At 40.0% G+C, this 17,023-nt stretch overlaps 1 protein-coding gene across 1 annotated transcript in view; it reads left to right on the forward strand.

Annotated features, from left to right (window-relative positions):
• The window catches only part of CDKL4 (cyclin dependent kinase like 4), a 70,774-nt gene that overhangs the window by 34,029 nt on the left and 19,722 nt on the right, over positions 1 to 17,023 (forward strand). Inside the window, 1 exon segment of the mRNA XM_063618127.1 lies at positions 6,445 to 6,535. Within this exon segment, the coding sequence (XP_063474197.1) occupies positions 6,445 to 6,535 (91 nt within the window).

Genomic DNA, 17,023 nt, shown 5'->3' on the forward strand with positions numbered 1-17,023 from the left:
TTTTGGGACAGTCTCGCTCTGTTGCCCAGGCTGGAGTGCAGTGGCGTGATCATAGCGCACTTGAGCCTCAAACTCCTGGGCTCAAGTGATTCTCCCACTTCAGCCTCCCTGAGTAGCTGGGACTACAGGCATATGCCGCTACACCCAGCCAATTTTTGTTTTTGTAGAGATGGGGGTCTCACTATCTTGCCCAGGCTGGCCTCAAACTCCTGCCTTGGCTGCCCAAAGTGCCAGGATTACAGGTGTGAACCACTGCACTCAGCCAATGATAGCTTTTAAAAAATGTATCTAGCCCTTTTGAGTTGGTGCCTAGACAGAGACAGTGCTGAGGCAATGATACAGAGTACCATATGGTCAGTTTTGATGCCAGCAGAATGTCTATCATAGCAGTCTAGGATTGCTGAAAAAGAAAGTATAAGATCATGAGAATACATTTCAGTATGGAGGGGAAGCTTTCTTTAGTTTTAGGAAAATCAGTGAAGTTTTTATTAGGTTAAATCAAAAGCTTTTATTTTCTATTAATGTAGAGGGATATTTTTCACAAACTACGTAAACCTATTTTTCATGATGCAAATTATGCTTTCTGATACTTAATAAAGATGATGCCAAATGGAATCCTTATCTCTGTTGCTTTCCACCATGCTATAGGAGGTATCAAAGTTGCTACAGGAGTTTTATGGGTAGTTAAAATGATTTCTAAAAATACCACTTACCACAAGTGTTTATACTTTATCCCTATATAACCAGACACTTTCCTGGGTACTTGGTTATAAGCTTGAATGCAATGTCTGTGGCTGCTTTACCTTTGTATCTCTTTAATACCTAAATTGGATATTTTTATATAAAGGGTGATCAATAAATATTTATTGAATAACTGGATGGATGAATGGATGGATGGTTGGATGAGTCAATCAGTCAGTCAACCCAAACTGCCTAACTGATCGTGACTATTTCCAGTGGACCCAAACATTATTGTAGACCAACGCAGCTGCCATCATTTCTGTGCTTGGAACAACACATTCTATACCCTAAGCTTTAAAACACTGAAAAGTTCTGATTGATAATATATGGCCTTTATTAAAAATAGGTAATTTTTCAGGCCAGGCATGATGGCTCACGCCTGTAATCCCAGGACTTTGGGAGGTTAAGGTGGGCAGATTACCTGAGGTGAGGAGTTCAAGACCAGCCTGGCCAACATGGTGAAACCCTGTCTCTACTAAAACTACAAAAATTAGCTGGGCATGGTAATGCATGCCTGTAATCCCAGCTACTACTCAGGAGGCTGAGGTGGGAGAATCACTTGAACTCGAGAGGCAGAGGTTACAATGAGCTAGGATCGGGCCGCTGTACTCCAGTCTGGGCGACAGAGCAAGACTCTGTCTCAAAAAAAGATAATTTTTCAGACTAACTTTCCTCCTCCAAGATGGAAATTACTTCTTATTTTCTTATGGTAAGCCTTTGTGTATCTGTCTTTTTATTTATCCATAATTAAAATGCTTGCAAAGAAAAAAATCTAAGCCATATGTAAAGCTGTCACAATAATACAACTAAAACCTTTATACTCTCCTTATTTTTAAAGGAACTTCCATGATAGTCTCAAAGAATAGAAAAGGCAATCTGACCTAGTGGTGTTGCTGACGACTCACAGCTTTCAACCTGTAGAGACCATGTGCGCCTTATCATCTCCAGAGTCGAGATGCTAAGCAGGACACTGAAGGTTAAAGTACCAAGGGATTCAGGCCTTGCTACTCCAACTATGGTTCATAGAGATCGCCTGCGAGCTTGTTAGAACTGCTGAAACTGAGGCCCAGTACAGACCTGCTGAACCAGAGTCTGCATTTTAACCAGAGCTCCAGGTGATTCATGTGCACATTAAATTTGGAGAAGTGCAGGACTTAAGAAAATACCTACTCATTTGGTTCTGTTTTACCCTATAATATCACTAGAGTGAGGTAACCAAAGTGATCCATTTAATGCCATAATGAACCCAGGGATTTTTATATATTTGCTGTATTGATTAGAGAACAGGGGCTTCATCTCAAAATGGCAAAATTGGCTTCTTCTTTTTTTGTTTTTTTTTCTTCCTGAGACAGGTTCTTGCTCTGTTTCCCAGGCTAGAATGCAGTGGCGCCTTCATGGCTCACTGCAACCTCAGCTTCCCACGCTCAAACAATCCTTCCACTTTAGCCTCCCAAGGAACTGGGACTATGGCACATGCTATCATGCATGGCTAATTTAAAAAAAAAATGATTTTTTTTTTTTTTTGTAGAGATAGTCTCATTGTGTTGCCCAGGGTGGTCTCAAACCCCTGACCTCAAGCGATTCCCCCACCTTGGCCTCCCAAAGAACTAGGATTACAGGCATGAGCCACCATGCCCAGCTGGCAAAAATGACTTCTGAGATAGGAGTGGGTCAGGCTGCAACCTCCATCAGCATCTTGTTGATACTCATGTTTCGGTTGTTGAGGAGGGGGTCGCTTTTCTCTCTCCTCGCTGTGTGAGCATCCATGCCTAAGGCTCCAAGAGAATAAATTTCTCAGATTAAAAAAACTATTTATTGTTTTCATCAGGCTATTTAAGAAGCAATTTCTGGTGTGCAAGTTTGCAGAGGTGATTTTAAAATTAAAAGTCAGTTTTGAAATACCATGGATATCTCTTTAGGCTGGCTTGTGAGCCAAAAAAAAAAAAGATTGCCTATCAGCCACAACAACTCAACCTGAGCATTGTTTGCTAAAAGCTGTGTGCAAGGCCAAGCGTGGTGGCTCATGCCTGTAATCCCAGCACTTTGGGAAGCCGAGGCAGGTGGATCACCTGAGGTCAGGAGTTCAAGACCAGCCTGGCCAACATGGCGAAATCCCATTTCTACTAACAAATACAAAAAATTAGCCAGGCGTGGTGGTGAGCACCTGTAATCCCAGCAACTCGGGAGGCTGAGGCAGGAGAATCACTTGAACCTAGGAGACAGAGGTTGCAGTGAGCCGAGATCGCACCACTGCACTCCAGCCTGGGCAACAAAGAGAGACTCTGTCTCAAAAAAAAAAAAAAAAGCTGTGTATAAAACTCAACTTATTAAAATTATTTTTTTAACAGAGACTTGCATGTTTCTTGTTCTTTGAGGGAAAATAAGCTGATTGCAGGAGGCATTGCAGAGAGTTTGCACTGAGTGTGGCTTTGCAGTGGAGTAGGTGAATGTTGTACGTCTAAGCATCTTCTTCCCCCCACGCCCTGTTTCTTATGGTTCCAATTATTTATTTTTTAATTTTTTTAAAATTTTTATTTATTTATTTATTTTGAGACAGAGTCTTGCTCTGTCACCCAGGCTGGGGTCCAGTGGCACAACTATAGCTCACTGCAACCTCTGCCTCCCAGGTTCAAGTGATTCTCCTGCATCAGCCCCCCGAGTAGCTGGGATTACAGGCACCCACAACCACGCCTGGCTAATTTTTGTATGTTTAGTATATACAGTGTTTCACCATGTTGGCCAGGCTGGTCTTGAACTCCTGACCTCAGGTGATCTGCCTGCCTCAGCCTCCCAAAGTGCTGGGGTTACAGGCATGAGCTTGCACCCAGCCAGGTTCCAATTATTTTTACTCCCTTTTAAATTTCTTCAGTATCCTCTCACTCTTTATCAATAACTTCTCTTACCGGCTCCTATAAAATAAATTTTCCTGTTTCTTTGGAATATCAATATTTCATTGCCTTTTGTATATTTGGTTGAAAAATAAGTGCTATAAATTTCACATGGATTAGATGCAGAAAACATATATATATGCCAATGGACAGATATCGATGTAAAGCCATTTACTTGGCAATGCTACACACATAGTCTAGAAATTCTAGAACTTGATGCAAACTCATTTAAAGGACATAACCTGTTCTAATGTAATCACCAGCTATGAGTGTTACTGACTCAGAGTGTTAGTCTAAATTTCTTAAGTGTGTTGCTTAAAAGGTAGAATATCAAAACTGTTAATTTATATTCCAACAATTTTATTTATTTATTTATTTATTTATTTATTTATTTATTTATTTTTGAGACAGGGTCTCACTCTGTCACGCAGGCTAGAGTGCGGTGGTGCTATCTTGGCTCACTGCAACCTCCACCTCCTGGGCACAAGCCATCCTCCCATCTCAGCGTCTTGTGTAGCTGGGACTAAAGGCACACGCCACACACCTGGCTAATTTTTGTATTTTTTGTAGAGACTGAGTTTCACCATTGGGCCCAGGCTGGTATCAAACTCCTGGGCTCAAGCGATCCGCCCACCTTGGCCTCCCAAAGCGCAAGGATTACAGGTATCAGCGACCATGCCCGGCCTATGTATTTTTTTTAATTACTGTCTAAGGCCTTAGTACTTTTAAGAGACCTAAAAAAGTTTCTTCTAACTGCTCTTCATACAAATTATGAAGCAGTTGACAGTAATTGAGACTAAGTAGGAACAAGCTGCTGTTACCAGTGTCATTTCTGCAAACTAAAATGAGTTTAGGGCTCAGCTCTTTTTCTCTTCCTAGATAGCTATTAGAGAACCAAAGACAATCATTTCAGAATTGTCAGTTTGACAAAAATGCTTAAAGGGCCTGACAGCATAGTAGAAAAGGAGGCAGAAGGAGTTGATTATTGTGACACTTAATTCATGGACTCTGTCAGTGGCCACTTGCAATCACAGGATTGTTGCAAGGATGAAATAATTCATGCTTTGAATTGAAAGTGCTTTGAAAAGTACAGAGTTTCCTGTGAGGGCCCAGTTGTGGAGATCGACATTATTTTCATCCATTTTGTTTTTTGGGAGCGTGGGTAAACTGGAAAGTTCTGAAGGGTAAGGTCTGAGCTGTTTTCTTACAGCACCTCTGCAACATAGAAACCCATTTCTGGAATGCCCATGTGCGCGCGGGCTTACTCAGCCTGCCCTCACCCAGGCCCCTAGCCGGGCCGCTCCTGTCCAGCGAGGAGCATCTGCTTCATTCAGGGTCATTATGGTGAGGCAGCAAATTGTAAGGCCGCTGCATACGAAAGAACAGCGGGGTCCAGGCGCGGTGGCTCACGCCTGTAATCCCAGCACTTTGGGAGACCGAGGTGGGCGGATCACTTGAGCTCAGTAATTCAAGACCAGCCTGGACAACAACATGGTGAAACCAGTCTGTACTAAAAACACAAAATTAGCCGGGCATGGTGGTGAGCGCCTGTAATCCTAGCTACTCGGGACACACCCGTAGTCCCAGCCACTTGGGAGGCTGAGACAGGAGAATCGCTTGAACCCGGGAGGCGGAGGTTGCAGTGAGCCGAGATCGCGCCACTGAGCTCTAGCCTGGGCGACACAGCAAGACTCCGTCCCAGAAAAAAAAAAAAAAAAAAAGCTGTTTTGAGGTCAGCGTGCCTCGCGTCCCACTTTCCCAGTATGGATTCTGACAGTATTGTGGGCCATCTCAGGAGTGTTGCTGATCGTTCCAGGCTAGCTCCGTGGTGAGGAGGTGGAAGTGATCTCCATCCCCTGGCGCGGAATGCTTCGGAATCTCTGCTAAGTAGGGGACTGACTGTGCGCCCCAGCTCGCCCAGGGCAGTCCTGGTATGTGCCTGTTGTCCTGACATGATTATTAATAGTCCCCTCTTTCACACTTAGAAGTCTCCTGTTTTGGATCATAAATAATATGGTCATTCTAAGTGAATTTTGCTTTTTGTTGTCATTTAAATGTTTTTCTAATTTCTCAAATCTGCAAGTTTTTCAACCTGAATTGTGACTCTTGGGTGGCAGCAGTTATTAGAGGTACTCTGAGTCTAATATCATTTACAGTTTTACCTCTTGCAGTTTAAATAGGGCCCAGCAAAAAGTGAAAGAAATAATTGTATGATACTCTCTTCTTGAATTTAATTTTTTATTTTTATTTTTATTTTTTGTTTTTGAGACAGAGTCTAGCTCAGTTGCTCACGCTCTGTGCAGTGTGATCATAGCTCACTGCAGCCTCAGCCTTCAAGGCTCAAATGATCCTTCAGCCTCAGCCTCCTGAGTAGCTAGGACCACAAGTGCATGCCACTACGCCTGGCTAATTTTTTAACTTTTTTGTAGAGACAGGGTCCCACTGCATTGCCCAGAGTGGTCTCAAACTCCTGGCTTCAAGTTATCCTTCCGCCTCAGCCACACAAAGTGCTGGGATTATGGACATGAGCCACACACCCAGTCTGATAATCCCTTCTTTAAAAAACAAAAAAAGACAGTTTTCATATACAATTATAATTTTTTCAATAATAAAACAATATTTTAATAAAATTTTTAATTTTGGTATGACAAGAGTTACAAGTGAAAAATTGCCAATTTAAGTTCTTGTAGAAAAGAAGGAAGCCCACATTTGGTTTTATCTCATAGGCTGTGTATCTATTATTTAAACTAGTAGTTAATGTTTATTGTTTGTCATTTTGATGGTTCAGAAAAATAATCAAATAATGATCTTACAGTATATGCACTGAGATATGAAACCTGAAAATATTCTAATAACTAAGCAAGGAATAATCAAGATTTGTGACTTTGGGTTTGCACGAATTCTGAGTAAGTAGCAATTTGTTTTTTACTAATATCCAGTTCAGATGATGATAAAATGACATAGTTTAAATTCTTACTTTGGATATTGGACATATGCCAAATATTGTATTGTTGTTATTCAAAAAGGAAAATCTCACTTTAGCCTTTTAGTCAGTACATTCGTTTGCACTTCAACTCTGCTCCATTCAGCCAGAATTTATCAGATGTCACCTTTCTGTGCTTTGCCCCATAGGAAAGGAAAAGATTTCTAAAAGCATTTCTGCTCTTCATGCACTTATAATCTACAGTAAAAGAAACAAAGAATAATACAATATGATTGTCAATAAAGTACTAAAGTGAAGGTGCAGACGGTTCCCCGGAGGGAGATATTAATGTGGGCGAGAGTGGTTGAAAAAAACTTCACGGAGCTGGTGAGGCTAGAAGAGTAAACTGAAAATTAAAGAGAGAGGATTCAGAGACAGTGCTAAGCAAACGGAGATCATTCCAGGCAAGGAGGAACTGAAGGGAAAGGGGGACAAATCATTGTTTCTCCCTCTATCTAGAACTTTACAGCAGACAAATATATGTATTAGCAACATACACCTCGCAGTCTGGGTGTGGACATAATCGGTATCCTGATGGGACCCAAACACGAGTGACTTGGCAATGCATTTGGAAGGGTTGGGCAAAAACAAAACCGAATCAAGGCTTTCTAAGGTTGCTGTGCTTTGTGGTAAAGATAATAGGATCCTAATGATAATTGGTCCCTGTGCCATGGGGCTGAAAAGAGAAATAGACAAGCACTGGAAAACTATCGAGTTACGAACGCTGCACATAGTACCATGGTGCATCAGTATCATGAAATGCTGGGCTGCCATTAGCAGGGATGTTTGCAGAGTTTCAATGGCATCAGAAAACGTTTAAGACACGGTAAGAGAAAAAGGAAAGTGAAAACATATGTATACAGTATGATCTCAACTATACAGGAAATACATAGAAAAAAATTACTGAAATATATATGACCCTCAATTTAGGAAATTAAGTGAATGATAGTCGTCCAATGCATGGTATAGATGCGGTGTCATAGATTTGGGGTTTTTTCCTGGAAATCCATTATATACCACCAAAATACCCAATTTAGTCACAAAAATAAGTGAAAAAACCTACACAGATATGCCGTTACAAGCATTAAGAACGTAAGAGCAGCATTTCATATAAAAGTTACCTCATAATTGTTCCTTTTGGGGATTTTTCTCCATGGGCTGGCAAAGCTTCTTAAACTGGCAATACTTCCAAAAATATAAATATTTTTAATTTTTCATGAATATGCATTCTTTTTTTCCTTTTTCATTTTCCTTTGCATTTCTGAGCTGAATATGCAAGTCAGCTTTCCTACTGAGTTTTCCTGTAGCAAACATAGTCATTCTTGTCTGAATGAAGAACCTTAGAACTGAGTTCAATATTAGGGTCATCTGTCTCAGAAATTTTGACTGCATGAACACATCCAAAAGTCTGAATCGTGAACCCACTGTGGCAATTCCAATAATGATACCTTTTGCCATATTATTATAAACAACAAGACACTGCCAACTTGTTAGTGCTGGCTTAAACCTCCACAAGACATGAGCTCAGGTACTGGTTACAGCTCAAGTCTTCCAAGTACTGGTATGAGTCATTGCTGGGGTCGTTGTTGGCCATTTATAACGAGAAAGGCAAAGGAGGGGGTCCCATTATGTGATAAAATGCTAACACTGGCTCAATAGACATCCACATAAAAATGTAAGCTCCTACTGGATATCCACATGCAAAAGAAGGAAGTTGGACCTTTACCTTACATTATATTCACTCAAAATGAATCACCAACTTAAACATAAGAAATAAAGCTATAAAACTCTTAGAAGAAAACATAGACAAAAAGCCTCATGACATTGGATTTAACAGTGATTTCTTGGATGAGACACCAAAAGCACAAGCAACAAAAGGAAAAATAGATAAATTGGACTTCATCAAAATTAAAAACTTCTGTGTATCGAAGGACACTATAAACAGAATGAAAAGCAACCCATGGAAAGGGAGAAAATATTAGTAAATTTATACCTAATAAAGAATTAATAGCCAGAATGTTCAGAACTATAACTCAATAACAAAAACTAATTTGAAAGTGGGCAAAGGACTTGAATGGACATTTCTTTTTTGTTGTTTTATTTCAATAGGTTTTTGGGGAACCGGTGGTGTCTGGTTACATGAAAAAGTTCATGTTGTGTTTTGTTTTGTTTTGTTTTGTTTTGGACAGAGTCCAGAGTCTTGCTGTGTTGCCCAGGCTGGAGTGCAGCAGTGTGATCTCGGCTCACCGCAAACTCCGCTTCCTGGGTTCAAGCAATTCTCCTGTCTCAGCCTCCCGAGTAGCTGTGACTTCAGGAACACGCCTACACCCAGCTAATTTTTAAATTTTTAGTAGAGATGGGTTTTCGCAACGTTGGCCAGGCTTGTCTTGAACTCCTGAGCTCAAGTCATCTGCCTGCCTTGGCCTCCCAAAGTGCTGGGATTACAGGTGTGAGCCACCACACCTGGCTATGTGAATAAGTTCTTTGGTGGTGATTTCTGGGATTTTGGTTCACCCACCACCTGAGCAGTGTACACTGTGCCCAGTGTGTAGTCTTTTATCCCTCACCCCCCTACACGCTTTCCGCTGAGTCCCCAAAGTCCATTGTATTATTCTTATGCCTTTGCGTCCTCATAGCTTAGCTCCCACTTATTAGAACACAGATGTTTGGTTTTCTATTCCTGAGTTATTTCACTTAGAATAATGGTCTCCAATTCCATCCAGGTTGCTTCAAATGCCATTATTTTGTTCCTTTGTATGACTAAGCAGTATTCTGTGGTATGTATATATACCACATTTTCTTTATCTACTCGTTGATTGATGGACATTTGGGCTGGTTCCATATTTTTTCAATTGCAAATGTGCTGCTATAAACATGCGTGTGCAAGTACATTTTTTATATAATGACTTCTTTTCCTCTCGGTAGATACCCAGGAGTGGGGCTGCTGGATCAAATGGTAGAACTACTTTTAGTTCTTTAAGGAATCTCCACACTGTTTTTCATAGTGGTTGTATTAATTTAGATTCCCTCCAAAGTGTAAAAGTGTTCCCTTTTCACCACATCCATGCCAACATCTACAGTTTTTTGTTTTTTATTTTTTATTTTTTTGGTTATGACCATTCTTGCAGGAGTAAGGTGGTATCGCATTATGGTTTTGATTTGCATTTCCCTGATAATTAGTGATGTTGAGCATTTTTTTCATGTTTTTGTTAGCCATTTGTATGTCTTCTTTTGAGAACTGTCTATTCATGTCCTTAGCCCACTTTTTGTTGGGATTGTTTGTTTTTTTCTTGCTGATTTGTTTGAGTTCCTTGTAGATTCTGGATATTAGTCCTCTGTTGGATGTATAGATTGTGAAGATTTTCTCCCACTCTGTGGGTTGTCTGTTTACTCTGCTGATTATTTCTTTTGCTGTGCAGAAGCTTTTTAGTTGAAGTTCCATCTATTTATCTTTGTTTTTGTTGCATTTGCTTTTGGGTTCTTGGTCATGAGAAGTCTTTGCCTAAGCCAGTGTTATCTTCTAGAATTTTTATGGTTTCAGGTCTTAGACTGAAGTCTTTGATCCATCTTGAGATGATTTTTGTATAAGGTGAGAGGTGAGGATCCAGTTTCATTCTTCTACATGTGGCTTGCCAATTATACCAACACCATTTGTTTAATAGGGTGTCCTTTCATCACTTTATGTTTTTGTTTGCTTTGTCAAAGGTCATTTGACTATCAGTATTTGGCTTTATTTCTGGGTTCTCTGTTCTGTTCCATTGGTCTGTATGCCTGTTTTTATACCAATACCATACTGCTTTGATGACTATGGCCTTATAGTATAGTTTGAAGTCAGGTAGGGTAATCCCTCCAGATTTGTTCTTTTTGCTTAGTCTTGCTTTGGCTATGCGGGCTCTTTTTTTGGTTCTATATGAATTTTAGGATTGTTTTTTCTAGTTTTGTGAAGAATGATGGGGGTATTTTGATGGGAATTGCATTGGATTTGTAGGTTGCTTTTGACAGTATGGTCATCTTCACAATATTGATTCTACCCACCAATGAGCATAGGATGTGTTTCCATTTGTTTGTGTCATCTATGATTTCTTTCAGCAATGTCTTGTAGTTTTCCTTGCAGAGGTCTTTCACCTCCTTGGTTAAGTATATTCCTAAGTATTTTATTTTTTTGCAGCTATTGCAAAAGGGGTTGAGTTCTTGGTTTGATTCTCAGCTTGGTTGTTGGTGGTGTATAGCAGGGCTACTGATTTGTGTACATTAATTTTGTTATCCTAAAATTTTGCTGAATTCAGCTACCAGTTCTAGGAGCTTTTTGAAGGAGTCTTTAGGGTTTTCTAGGTATATGATCATGTCATCAGCCAACAGCAAAAGTTCGACTTCCTCTTTACCAATTTAGATGCCCTTTATTTTTTTCTCTTGTCTGATTGCTGTAGCCAGGACTTCCAGTACTATGTTGAATAGAAGTGGTGAAAGTGGGCATCCTTGTCTTGTTCCAGTTCTCAGGGGAAATGCTTCCAATTGTGCCCTATTCAGTATAATGTTGACTGTGGGTTTGTCATCAATGGTTTTTATTACCTTGAGGTATGTCCCTTCTATGCTGATTTTGCTGAGGGTTTTCATCATAAAGCAATGTTGAATTTTGTCAAGTGCTTTTTCTGCATCTATTGAGATGACCTTGTGATTTTTGTTTTTAATTATGTTTATGTGGTGTATCGCATTTATTGATTGCAGATTGTAAACCATCCCTGCATCCCTGGTATGAAATCCACTTGATCATGGTGGATTATCTTTTTGATATGCTGTTGGATTTGGTTAGCTAGTATTTTGTTGAGGATTTTTGCATCTATGTTCATCAAAGACATTGGTCTGTAATTTTCTTTTTTTGTTATGTCCTTTTCTGGTTTTGTTATTGGGGTGATACTGGCTTCATAGAATGATTTAGAGAGGATTCCCTTTCTCTGTCTTTTGGAATAGTGTCGGTAGGATTGGTACCAATTTTTCTTTGAATGTCTGATAGAATTTAGCTGTGAATCTCTCTGGTCTTAGACTTTTTTTCATTGATAACTTTTTAATTATCATTTCAATCTCACTGCTTGTTATTGATCTGTTCAGAGGTTCTATTTCTTCCTGGTTTAATCTAGGAGGGTTGCATATTTCCAGGAATTTATCCATCCTCCTCTAGGTTTTCTAGTTTATGCACGTAAAGGTATTCATAGGAGCCTTGAGTGATCTTTTGTATTTCTGTGGTATCAGTTATAATATCTCCTGTTTCGTTTCTAATTGAGCTTAGTTTGATCTTCTCTCTTCTTTTATTGGTTAATCTTGTTAATGGCCTATCAATTTTATTTATCTTTTCAAAGAACCAGATTTTTGTTTCATTTATCTTTTGTGGGCTTTTGTTGTTGTTGTTGTTGTTGTTTCAGTATCATTTACTTCTGCCCTGATCTTGGTTATTTCTTTTCTTCTGCTGGGTTTAGGTTTGGTTTTTTCCTCTTTCTCTAGCTCCTTGAAATTTGACCTTAGATTGTCTATTTGTGCTCTTTCAGACTTTTTGATGTGGGCGTTTAATGCTATAAACTTTCCTCTTAGCATTGCCTTTGCTGTATCCCAAGGTTTTGATAGGTTGTGTCACTATTATTGTTCAGTTCAAAGAATTTTTAAATTTCCATCTTGGTTTCATTGTTGACTCAACAATCATTCAGGAGCAGGTCATTTAATTTCCATGTATTTGCATGGTTTTGGGGATTCCTTTTGGAGTTGATTTCCAATTCTATTCCACTGTGATCTGAGAGAGTTCTTGCTATAATTTCAATTTTCTTAAATTTTTTTGTTTTGTGGCCTATTATATGGTCTATCTTGGCAGATGTTCTATGTGCTGATGAACAGAATGTATATTCTGCAATTGTTGGGTAGAAAGTTCTGCAAATATCTGTTAAGTCCATTTGTTGTAGGGTATAGTTTAAGTCCATTGTTTCTTTGTTGACTTTCTGTCTTGACGACCTGTCTAGTGTTGTCAGTGGAGTATTGAAGTCCTCCACTATTATTGTGTTACTATCTCATTTCTTAGGTCTAATAGTAATTGTTTTATAAATTTGGGAGCTCCAATGTTAGGTGCATATATATTTAGGATTGTGATATTTACCTGTTGGACTAGTTTTTTTTTATTATCATTATATAATGTCCCTCTTTGTCTTTTTTAACTGCTGTGGCTTTCAAGTCTGTTTTGTCTGATATGAGAATAGCTACTTCTGCTCACTTTTGGTGTCCATTTGCATGGAATACCTTTTCCCCCCTTTACTTTAAGCTTATATGAGTCCTTATGTGTCAGGTGAGTCTCATAAAGACAGCAGATACTTGGTTGGTGAATTTTTATCCACCCTGCCATTCTCTATCTTTTAAGTGGACCATTTAGGCCATTTACACCCAACATCAGTATTGAGATGTGAGGTACTATTCATCATGCTACTTGTTGCCTGAATACCCTGGGGTTTTTTCATTGTGTTGCTGTTTTATAGGTCCTGTGAGATTTATGCTTTAAAGAGATTCTATTTTGGTGTATTTCAAATATTTGTTTCAAGATTTAGAGCTCCTTTTAACAGTTCCTATAGTGCTGGCTTGGCAGTGGCAAATTCTCTCAGCATTAGTTTGTCTGAAAAAGACTGTATCTTTCCTCCATTTATGAAGCTTAGTTTTGCTAGATACAAAATTCTTGGCTGATAATTGTTTTGTTTAAGGAGGCGAAAGATAGGGCCTCAATCCCTTCTAGCTTGTAGGGTTTCTACTGAGAAATCTGCTATTAATCTGATAGGTTTTCCTTTATAGTACCTGATGCTTTTGCCTCAGAGTCCTTAATATTCTTTCCTTCGTCTTGACTTTAGATAACCTGATGCCTATGTGCCTAGGCGATGATCTTTTTGCAATGAATGTCCCAGGTGTTCTTTGAGCTTCTTGTATTTGGATGTCTAGATCTCTAGTGAGGCCAGGGAAGTTTTCCTCAATTATTCCCTCAAATATGTTTTCCAAACTTTTAGATTTTTCTTTTTCCTTGGGAACACCAATTATTCTTAGGTTTCATCATTAAACATAATACCAAACTTCTTGGAGACTTTGTTCATTTTTTTAATTCTTTTTTTCTTTGTCTTTGTCAGATTGGGTTAATTTGAAAGTCTTGTCTTCAAGCTCTGAAGTTCTTTCTTGAACTTGTGTAATTCTGTTGCTGAGACTTTCTAGTGCATTTTGCATTTCTCTAAGTGTGTCCTTGATTTCCAGAAGTTGTGATTTTTTTTTATTTATGCTCTCTGTTTCACTGGAGATTTTTCCATTCATATCCTGTATATTTTTTTATTTCTTTAGGTTGGACTTCATCTTTCTCTGGTGCCTCCTTGATTGGCTTAATAGTTGACCTTCTGAATTCTTTTTCTGTCAATTTAGAGATTTTTCTCCTTGCTTGGATCCATTGCTGGTGAGCTAGTGTGATCTTTTGGAAGTGTTAAAGAACCTTGTTTTGGGCCAGTCACAGTGGCTTACACCTGTAATCCCAACACTTTGGGAGGCCAAGGTAGGCAGATACCTGAGGTCAGGAGTTCGAGACCAGCCTGGCCAACATGGCTAAACCTTGTCTGTACTAAAAATTCAAAAATTAGCCGGGCGTGGCAGCACGTACCTGTAGTCCCAGCTACTCGGGAGGGTGAGGCAGGAGAATCACTTGTACCCAGGAAGCAGAGGTTGCAGTGAGCCAGGATCACACCACTGCACTCCAGCCTAGGTGACAGAGCAAGACTCCGTCTTAAAAAAAAGAACCTTATTTTGTCATCATGTTACTGGATTGTTTTTGTGGTTTCTTCTCATTTGGGTAGACTATGTCAGAGGGAAGATCTGGAACTTGAGGGCTGCTGTTCAGATTCTTTTGTCCCATGGAGTGCTCCCTTGATATGGTGCTCTCCCCTTTCCCCTAGGGACGGGGCTTCCTGAGAGCTGAACTGCACTGATTGTTATTTCTCTTCTGGATCTAGCCACCCAGAGAAGCTACCAGGCTCTGGGCTGGTACTAGGAAATGTCTGCAAAGAGTCCTGTGATGTGATCCATTGTCAGGTCTTTCAGCCATGGATACCAGCACCTGCTCTGGTAGAGGTAGCAGGGGAGTGAAGTGGACTCTATGAGGGTCCTTGGTTGTATTTTTGTTAAGCACACTGGTTTTATGTTGGTTGACTTGGTTGTATTTTTGTTATGCGCACTAGTTTTATGTTGGTTGACCTCCAGCCAGGAGGTGGTGCTCTCAAGAGCACATCAGCTGCGGTAGCATAGGGTGGATCAGGCAGTGCGTGGGGCTATAGAGCTCCCTGGAGAATATGACCTTTGTCTTCAGAGCTCCTTGGCTGTCCCACAGAGCCTGCAGCAGTAATCCACCTTCATCAAAGGGTCTGTGGATTCTCTTGGCTTTCGTGGTATGTTCCTGTGGTAGTTCTTGGAGCAAAAGTTCATGATGTAGGTCTCCACATGCTGCTCTGTCTGTCCGAGTCGTAGCTGCAAGTTAGTGCTGCCTCCTATCCACCATTTTCCTCCGAAACCATCAGAATAGACATTTCTTTAAAGAAGATATATAAGGCAGGGTGCAGTGGCTCACACCAGTAATCCCAGCTAACTCAGGAGTCTGAGGCATGAGAGTCACCTGAACCCAGGAGACAGAGGTTGCAGAGAGCCGAGATGGCACCACTACGACTCCAGCCCAGGCGACAGAGTGAGACCCTGTCTCAAAAAAAAAAAAAAAAAAAATTGATCAAAAATGTAAAAAATAAAAAGTAAAAAAGAAGATACACAAATGGCCAATAAGAACATGAAAGATGCTTACGGTAATCATTAGGGATATGCAAATCAAAACCACAGTGAGATACCACTTTGCACCCATTAGGATGACTATTATTTTTAAAAACACACAGAACAAAATAACAAGTGTTGGTAAAGATAGGAAGAAATTAGAGCCCTCATGCATTGCTAGTGGGAATGTACAATGGTGCAACTGCTGTGGAAAGCAGTATGGCAGTTCTTCAAAAAATTAAACATAGAATCACTGTATGATCCAGCAATTCCACTTCTAGGTACATACCCAAAAAAATTGACAACAGGGACTTGAAGATATTTGTATGCCAATGCTTATAGTAGGATTATTCACAATGACAAAAGGTGGAAACAACCCAAATGTCCATCAAGGATGAGTGGATAAACAAAATGTGGTATATACATATAATGAAATCTTAATCTTAAAAAGAAATGAAATTCTGATATACGCTACGACATGGATGCACCTTGAAAACACTAAGCTGAGTGAAATAAAACAGACAGAAAAGGACAAATATCGTATGATTCTATTTACATGCGCTACCTAGAATAGTCAAATTCATGGAGACAGAAAAAAGAATAGTGGTAATCAGGGCTGGGGGAAGGGAGAATGGGGAGCTGTTGTTTAAAGGATACAGAGTTTCAGGCTGGGATGGTGAAAAAACTTTGGAGGTGCCTAGTGGTGATGGTTGTGCAACACTGAATGTACTTCATGCCACTGAATTGTACAATCTTAAATGGTTAAGTGGTAAATTTTATATTATGTGTATTTTACCACAAAATAAATTTAAGCTCCTCCTATATATATATAGATACACACAGAGAGAAAAAAATTTTAAAGTCAATAACCAAAGGAGAGAATATTTCAAAATTGGTAATAGGTTGATAGATAAGAGCATATATAACTTGGTTTAAAAGAAAACCACAAAAGCTCTGAGTATGCCGGGTGCAGTGGCTCACGCTTGTAATCCCAGCACTTTAGGAGGCCGAGGCGGGCGGATCACGAGTTCAGGAGATCGAGACCACGGTGAAACCCTGTCTCTACTAAAAATACAAAAAAATTAGCCGGGCGTGGTGGCAGGCGCCTGTAGTCCCAGCTACTAGGAGAGGCTGAGGCAGGAGAATGGCGTGAACCCGGGAGGCGGAGCTTGCAGTGAGCCAAGATTGCGCCACTGCACTCCAGCCTGGGCGACAGAGCAAGACTCCATCTCAAAAAAAAAAAAAAGCTCTGAGTAGAAAAATTAGCAAGATATTGACAGTTCACAGATGAAAGAAAAGGCTAAAAACATGAAATAATCCTCCTCTTCACTGATATCAAATAAATGCACATTAAAATACTACTCTTCACCAATGAAGCTGGCAGAGTATTTTCTGTTTGTTTGTTTGTTTGTTTGTGTGTTTGTTTTGAGACAGAGTCTCACTCTGTCACCCAGGCTGGAGTGCAGCCGCATTATCTCAGCTCATTGCAACCTCCACCTCCAGGGCTCAAGCCTCCCACCTCAGCCTCCCGAGTAGCTGGGACGACAGATGTACACCACCACACAGGGCTAAATTTTGTATTTTTGGGAGAGACAGTGTTTCA

Source organism: Symphalangus syndactylus, chromosome 14, assembly GCF_028878055.3.
Source record: "Symphalangus syndactylus isolate Jambi chromosome 14, NHGRI_mSymSyn1-v2.1_pri, whole genome shotgun sequence".
NCBI classification, from domain to species: Eukaryota; Metazoa; Chordata; class Mammalia; order Primates; family Hylobatidae; genus Symphalangus; species Symphalangus syndactylus.